This window comes from Myotis myotis, unplaced genomic scaffold, assembly GCF_014108235.1.
Source record: "Myotis myotis isolate mMyoMyo1 unplaced genomic scaffold, mMyoMyo1.p scaffold_m19_p_10, whole genome shotgun sequence".
In the NCBI taxonomy this organism is placed as follows: domain Eukaryota; kingdom Metazoa; phylum Chordata; class Mammalia; order Chiroptera; family Vespertilionidae; genus Myotis; species Myotis myotis.
The window spans coordinates 79,155,307-79,162,873 of record NW_023416314.1 but is presented as its reverse complement, the minus strand read 5'-3'; the positions used below and the strand labels follow the sequence as shown (position 1 = coordinate 79,162,873).

Here is a 7,567-nt window from a genome sequence, read left to right as displayed (position 1 = left end):
CCTTCTGAACAGTGTCATTAGAGGTGTCACTGAATTAACCCAAGTAAGACAAGCAGGTGCCTGACAAATGTTAGGTATAGAGACACAAGTCAGACCCTGGTATCCTCATCCCCCATCGAGTCCTGGTCCATGTGCGTTGTATCAACTCTGGTCCCTCTAATTAACATCTCGGCTTCCCTCCCACCAGTCTGCTCTCCCCAGCCTCTGGTGGCCCAGCTCTGCTGCCACCCACAATCCTGTGGCCACTGCACCTGCGCTTGCTGGGTGACCTTGGGCTGGGTGACCTTGGGCTGGGTGACCTTGGGCAAGTCCATTCTGTCTCTGGGCCTCAGTTTTTTCATCTGAAATATGGGAGGGGGGTTAGATTACGAGGTCTATGAGGGAGTGCCCACACCTAAGATTCTAGACCAGTGGTTCTCAACCTTCCTAACGCCGCGGCCCTTTAATACAGTTCCTCACGTTGTGGTGACCCCCAATTTCATTGCTACAAATTGAACATAATTAAAGCATCGTGATTCATCACAAAAACAATATGTGATTATATATGCGTTTTCCGATGGTCTTAGGCGACCCCTGTGAAAGGGTCGTTCGACCCCCAAAGGGGTCGCGACCCACAGGCTGAGAACCGCTGCTCTAGGCCACTCCCTCTTCTTTCAGAGGCCCTTTGTTTTCAATAGCAGGGAGTACAAGCAGAGCTTTAAGCCGTTAGCCAGAGCAAAAGGAATCAGAAAACACTTTATTTACCATAACAACGTGCGGAGACTTAGGCTCAGCATCCTGGAGTGCGTGCAACACTCGCTAGCGTAGTGTCTGCTGCACGTCTGGGCGGAGTGGGACCTTCTCCTCTGAAGCCCCTCACAGCGCTTGTCCTGGGTCTGAGTGAGAGAGAACCCCAATCGGAGCAGACACCGCAGCGGAGCTCCAGCCTGGTCCCCAGTCCCCGTCCTTCCAGGAGCCATCAGACCAAGGAACAGTGAGGGTCACTGACCAGAGGGGCCTGGGGCCTGCACAGGGATGGGGGTGGTGCTGAAGAAGACACGGGTCTCACTCCTGCCAGGTTCAGGTCCAGCGCTTGCTTAAACATAACCTCGCACCCGGCCCTTCCCTCCCTCCTTCCTCCAGCCCTTTGTGCACCATGTGCAGGGCTCTCTAGTACATCACCCCCTCCCCCCTCCTGCCACGTGGCCTCGGGGGCAGGAGGGAGGCAAGGAAGCATTTGGGAAGAGCCTGGGAAGCTGACCCTGCAGAATCTCCCCAGGCCTCAGTAAGGCGATCGGCACCTCACCTGCAGAAACTAATAGTCCCCGCAGAGACGATTCCGGGCTTCTCCCCAGCCCCCTCCCCCCACAGGTTCAGTTCTGAAACTGAAAACCCTGCTGGAGGAAGACAGAGTCCCTTCCGGGCTCCCGCCAGCTTCTCCCCACCCCGGCTTGGACTCCGGACCTCCTGGTTAGGACAAGGTTTCGGGAATGCAGCGCTCTGCGGCCCCGGGAATCACAACGCGGAAGGGAGACTCCTCCCTGCTCCCAGCACTTAGACGTCTTCACACCAGCCTGCAGTTCTGGGACTTCAGCCCCTAAGGCGCCTGGGCCAGGATCCCACCAGCAGAGGAAGGCGCAGATGGTGGCGTTTTAGGCCCCAAGAAAGGCTGTGTGACCTTGGACACGCGGCTGCCTTCTCTGAGCTTCTGTCTCCTTCTCTGAAAAAGTGACCATCTGGACTTTGCAGGATGACCATGAAGTTGAGATAGGATAGCGGTGGTGACAGGGCCTGGTCGGTGGCAGGCACAGGGACGGCTTCCTTTCCCTGGGGCACTCCTGGGCCAGCTGCTCAGCCAGGAAGGGCAGCCTCCGGAGGCCATGGGGGAGATGCTGGGTGCCACGGCCGCTTCCTGAGCCTGAGGAAGGGCCGGCCCAGCTCCAGGGGCCGGGTTAGAAGTGGACTTGCGCAGAGGAGAGCAGGGGGAAGGCCTGGAGCGGGTGGGGGCCGAGGTCCGCACTCAGCCCGGGCTGGTCTGCTGCGGAGAAAGCAGGCTTGTGCTCCATGTCCTGCAGACAGGCCGGCCCCAGGGCAGCCGAGGGGCTGAGCGGTGAGGGCACCAGCTTCCCCCGGCTGACGTGCTCCGGCCCACGGGGCTGCTGAGCGGCAGGGTGAGCTGATGAGTGGGGTGGGGGGACTTTGAGCTCGGAGGAAGGTGCCAACAGGCTGGAGCCAGGGGGTGAGGCAGATGGGGTCGGGCTCGGGGACAGCTGGGCAGAAGGTGCAGTAATCGTTGTAGGGCCGAGGGGCAGCCAGGGCAGAGGAGGCAGGAGGAGGCCAGGGGAGCCACGAGGCTGCGGATGTGGAGAGAGAGGCTGAGCCGAGGGAGAGGAGACTGGGGTCTGGAACAGGCCTGGCTGCTCCTGGCAGCCATGTTGCCTGTGAGGCTCGGGGTCCAGGGGCCGCCTGGCCTGGCCCCAGCAGCCGGGGGGCAGAGGAGCCCAGCAGGAGGCACAGCCCATCAGGCACAAGCGCTCGTGCATGTGCAGGGTCCGGCCCCACCAGGCCAGCTCCGCCCGCAGGCCCTGGATCTCCTTCCGCAGAGCATGGTTGTGTTTCTCCAGCGCCTCGTGCTGCTGCAGGGAGAAGCAGAGGGGCAGGGAGGGAGTCAGCCAGCACCAGGGGCTCCCATGAGCCCTACTCACCGCCTCCCATCGCCAGGCTCCCAGGATTCTCAACGAGGGAAAAGATACCACCGCACGCCAATGTGCAAGCTGGGGCCCTGGGCTACCTCTGGCCAGCCCCCCACAACCACCCCCAAGTCTCCCCCCATTCCACCTCCTCCCGGGGCTCAGTCGTGCTTGCTCCTATCCTCAATTCCCCCGGCCAGTGGCCTCCCCCGGCCTGCTATTTCCGCTCACCTGGGAGCTCCACCAGCCTCCTAATGGGGGCGACCCCCCAAACCACCCCGTTTCCTTGGCCCGAGGAACCATTGGGCAACTGTGTCATTAACCAAACACGAGAGCCTTCAACTCCCTGTGCGTGGTGATCCCAGCTCACACTTCCAGCTTTATCTCTGGACTTTTCCAGCCCCTCCATGGACCCTGCTTCCTCAGAGCGTTTCCTGTCTCCTCTGTCTGGACGCTCTTCCAGCGCCCCCTCCCCTGGGCCAGTCCTGGTGATGACTTCTCATGCTGCAGAGGCCCCTACTGTCCCGGACACCTCCAGGCTGCTCAGCGCCCTGCCGGATCCCCCCAGCGCCCTGCCGGACCCCCCCAGCGCCCTGCCGGCCCCCCCAGCGCCCTGCCGGACCACCCCCCCAGCGCCCTGCCGGACCCCCCAGCGCCCTGCCGGACCCCCCCAGCGCCCTGCCGGACCACCCCCCCCAGCGCCCTGCCGGACCCCCCAGCACCCTGCACTCCCACTGAAGCCAGGGTTCTGTTCAGCATCCCTGATCAGCTTGGGTCAGGTTCTGTCCTGCTGGGTTCTGAGAACCCACGGGGACAAAAGTCAACGTGCACTTCTAAACAACCACTTGTGAGCAGAGGTGGCAAAAGCAGAAAGAACTCTATTTCTTAGGAGAAAAAGGAGATATGTGTAATACTTTAAAAAATAAAGATTTTTTTTAAAAAAGAAGGAACTCTATTTCTGTGCCTCATGAGGCTGAATGACTTCCTTTGGTTCCTTCCCTCACTCTACTCTCGTGGACACTTTTTTAAAGAAGAAGTTGCAAAAGTGTTTTACATAAAAATGTTGCTTAGGTCATGGACTCAAAGTCCTAACAGGCGCCAAAGCCACCAGCAGCCCCGTCCAGGCTGGTCTCTGCACGTGGAATGACGTTTTAAAAATGCCATTAGGTCACCCTTCACTTAAATTCTCCAAAGGCTTCAATTCACCTCCAGAAATGGAGTCATTCACTCATTCATTCATTCATTTGCCACCTTAAGCTGCTCACATGTCACCCACTCAAGGAGGGCGTCCCTTGTTAGGTTTCCTTCACCCACCTGCCCCCCTGGCTTCCCTGCTTTAATTTTCCCCGTAGCGATCACCACCTGACATCCCAGTCACCTCATGAGCCATTCATTCGTCTGCCCGGCTCCCCGCTACCAATATGAGCCCTGGGGAGGGCGGGAGCTTTTGGCTGCTGAGTTCACAGCTGTGTCTCCAATGCTTAGACCCACAGCCGTGCGGGGTCTGCTCACAGGTGGGGGGGAGAGGCCGCTGGGCAGGTCAGCGCGGGCAGGGTCGGGAAGGGCAGAAGCCCCACCTGGTGCAGGGCGTCTGCCTTGTCCGTGTGCTTCCTCCGGCTGCGCTGGGCAGACGCCCGGTTCTTCTGCTTCTTCTTCAGCTGCCTCTGATGCCCCTCGGGGTCCTGCAGGCCACAAGCAAACGGTTCGGGCCCGGCAGTGGCTGGTGCCTTCCATCCTGGCCTAGTGTAAAGCCATGCCCTCCCCGAGTCAAGTCCCCAAAGGTCCCCTTTCCCCCAAAAGCCACCTCTGGGGGAAAGTCCCTGGGAGCCCACCCCACCCCCACCCCCCATCGCAGGCAGGGCGCGCCTCGTCAGAATGCCGGCCTTACTCAGTGTCACTGTCCTGCTCACACCTCACGTCGGGGGAGGACAACCGAAGAAGCTGAGAGGCTGGGATTCGAACCAGACAGACCTGACTCCGCTTCCACACTCTCTTTATCAGCTATGTCGCTCTGGGCAAGTCACTCACTTCTCTGAACCAAACTTATCCATTCCATGACAAAGCAGGTGGCCCAGGGCCAGCCAGGCGTTCATAGGGGTCAGCCTCCCACCACTGTTATTTCCGCAGTCAGGTGGTTTCCCTAGCGGCCAGCTCCATCGTGGGGGCAAGGGGGGGGGTGAGGAGGGGGCCTGACCCAGCTCCATGAGCCCATGCTCAACTCAGGCCCAAAGGTGGTATTCGCCTACTCATTTATTAAGCACCTACTGTGTGCCAGGCCCTGAGCTAGGGGGACACAGCGGGGCCCTCTCCTTCCCCGCCCTCAAGTTGCTCACATTCTAGCAGGGCAACAACCTAGAATGAATGCAGGAAGTTGGTTCTGATGAAAGAGTGGACTTAAAGGTGGACAGCTGTGACCTTTCCCTGCCCCCGGGCCCCAGGTGAGTGGTCCATGATACTTAGATGAACTATTCAACCCAAATGCCCAGAGCTGTGGAAGGTCAGGCAAGAAGGAATGTTGGCGGCCTCGCAACCCAACCCCCCCTCACTCAGGTTCCTCCGGGAGGTGTGTTCTGAGTGCAGGGAGCTCCGGTGAGACCCTGGCCTCCCTGGCTGAGGACGCTCCGCTCCTAGGTCCCTGGCCACAGCAGGCCCATTCCAAGTGCTGGGGGTGGGAGACTGGGGAGTCTCGGGGGAGGGGAGGCTGGAGCTTGGGGGAAAGCTCCGCAGTGAGAGAAGGGGGTGGCCTCGGGTCTTGGGAGAGGGGCAGGGCCTTCAGGAGAGACAACTCTGGTAATTTGGAAAGGTAAGAGAGGCTACCCTAAGGGCCGTGAAGGGAGAACAGGTGGGTTAGGAGAGAGAGCAGTATTGAGGCCAAGTCTAACCTGGAGGCTGGAGCTGCAATGTGAGAGCTGGGAAGCCCTCATTCTGATCCCTGAGGAAACTGAAGCTGGGGGGGGGGGGTGCGTGGAGCCCAGACCATGTGCCCATGTGCCCAGAGCTGGGCTGAGGAGCTCTGGCCCTACTCTCCCCACCCAGGCACTGGAGACCCTCAGGCATACGTCCCTTCTCCTCCCCGCTCCCTGGATCCCTGTACTCACCGACCCCGCCAGCAGCCCTTCACCCCCGCAGATGTGCATGGCTTGGGCAGTGGGACAAAGGCTCACATCCGGTCCAGGGTGTCCCCCGGCTGCTGTGACCTCCCAGTGCCCTCTGGGAGCCCAAGGAAGTGGTGGCTTTTTAAGTCCCCAGTGGCCACTCCGCCCCCGGCAAGCCGAGTTTCAGTTTCTCCTAAAGCCACGGGCTGCCCAGAATCCCTAGCTCGGGTGGCTCACGTGGCTGGAATTTCCTAACACGCACTGGCCTTCCGGCTGGGCCACTTCTCCGGGAGGAGGGCAGCGGAGGGGGGCAGAGGAGGGAGATCAAAGCCCAGGTGTGGGGTGTTCTGGGGGAGGGAGAGCAGGCTGCCAGGGCAGAGTCAAGGGAAGACAATGGGGACGCTCAGGACAAGCACTTGGGACCGGCTCAGAGGGAAGGCGCAGAGGGGCTACGGGGCCGGGAGAGCCCAGGCTCACAGCCCACCTCTGGCCCACGGGAGCTATGTAGCGTTGAGAAGGTGATTCCCCCATCTGAGCCTTAATTTTCGTCTCCTGTAAAGGGGGTTAGGAGATGATACAAATACCCACTCACAGGCTTGATGTAGGAACCACGGGAGATAATACAACCGCCCCAAACCCTCTGAGACCAATGTTGAGGCAAAAATAACCCGTGGCCCTTACATAGGAGAGCAGACGCGTACATTATCGGGTTCTCATTCGGCAGACCGCGCAGCACCGGAGAACGGGGTCAGAAGCCCAGCTGCCAAGCCAGCTACGAGGCTCAGGTACATAACTTCACCGTTCTGTGCCGCTGTTTCCAAATCTGTAACGTGTGGGTAGAAATAGTTTTGTCGTGAAGATTGAGTGAGTTAGGGCAGGTGAGGCACCTAACCCGCGCCTGCTGCAGAGCGAGGGCTCCGCAGCTGTTCGCAGTTGCGATCCGCTGGGAGAGTCAAAGCCGCACTGAGCATCGTGCCTGTGAGTCCGTAACATCCCGCTGTGTGACAGTAACAGCGGCCACAAGGTCTGAGTATAACTGTGATGGCGAACCTTTTGAGCTCGGCGTGTCAGCATTTTGAAAAACCCTAACTTAACTCTGGTGCCGTGTCACGTATAGAAATTTTTTGATATTTGCAGCCGTAGTAAAACAAAGACTTATATCTTTGATATTTATTTTATATACTTAAATGCCATTTAGCAAAGAAAAATCAACCAAAAAAACGAGTTCGCGTGTCACCTCTGACACGCGTGTCATAGGTTCGCCATCACTGGAATAGAACGTCTGTAAGGTTTACAAATATGCATTATGTAAATATGTAATGAAAGTGTAAACTGCGCAGGAGAAAGACTCAGAGAGCTGGGCTGAGGGGGACACAGGAACTTCAGTTGTGTCTGTGGTGTTTTGCAGCGTAAGCTGTGGGAACACAGTTCTGTGTGATAATATTGTCTACACTTTAGGGCAGTGATGGCGAATCTATGACACGTGTGTCAGAGGTGACACGCGAACTCATTTTTTTGGTTGATTTTTCTGTTAAATGGCATTTAAATATATAAAATAAATATCAAAAATATAAATCTTTGTTTTACTATGGTTGCAAATATCAAACAATGTCTATATGTAACACGGCACCAGAGTTAAGTTAGGGTTTTTCAAAATGCTGACACGCCGAGCTCAAAAGGTTCACCATCACTGCCTTAGGGTATATATGAAATGTTTTATAATTAAAAAATTCTATTAGCAAACCTCGAAGCCCCAGGCAGACCTGAATGGCGGCTGTATCTCTGAGAGAGACCATGCTTAGA

General features: G+C 57.8%; 1 protein-coding gene across 4 annotated transcripts; it reads right to left on the bottom strand.

The window, feature by feature from the left end:
* Positions 1-710: 710 nt before the first annotated feature.
* BATF2 (basic leucine zipper ATF-like transcription factor 2) lies at positions 711-6,555 on the bottom strand. Of its 4 annotated transcripts, none has more exons than XM_036326730.1 (3): positions 6,446-6,555; positions 4,247-4,351; positions 711-2,615 (listed from the first exon to the last, which is right to left on the bottom strand). In XM_036326730.1, the coding sequence occupies exon 3, from the start codon at positions 2,520-2,522 to the stop codon at positions 1,932-1,934; it is 591 nt and encodes a 196-aa protein (XP_036182623.1). In that variant the 5' UTR covers positions 2,523-2,615; positions 4,247-4,351; positions 6,446-6,555; the 3' UTR covers positions 711-1,931. The 4 variants fall into 4 exon arrangements, with proteins under 4 accessions (XP_036182623.1, XP_036182621.1, XP_036182624.1 ...); XM_036326728.1 differs by lacking the exon at positions 6,446-6,555 and adding an exon at positions 5,768-5,944; XM_036326731.1 differs by lacking the exon at positions 6,446-6,555 and having other exon boundaries at positions 4,182-4,284.
* Positions 6,556-7,567: the final 1,012 nt, after the last annotated feature.

What these genes read in the sequence shown, in the direction of transcription:
- BATF2 (XM_036326728.1), bottom strand. Translation starts at nt 5,806, where the DNA reads ATGCACATCTGCGGGGGTGAAGGGCTGCTGGCGGGGTCG. An exon ending in AAGGGCTGCTGGCGGGGTCG is followed by an intron (nt 4,352 to 5,767) that starts GTGAGTACAGGG and finishes TGTGGCCTGCAG; the next exon opens with GACCCCGAGGGGCATCAGAG. An exon ending in AGGCAGACGCCCTGCACCAG is followed by an intron (nt 2,616 to 4,246) that starts GTGGGGCTTCTG and finishes TTCTCCCTGCAG; the next exon opens with CAGCACGAGGCGCTGGAGAA.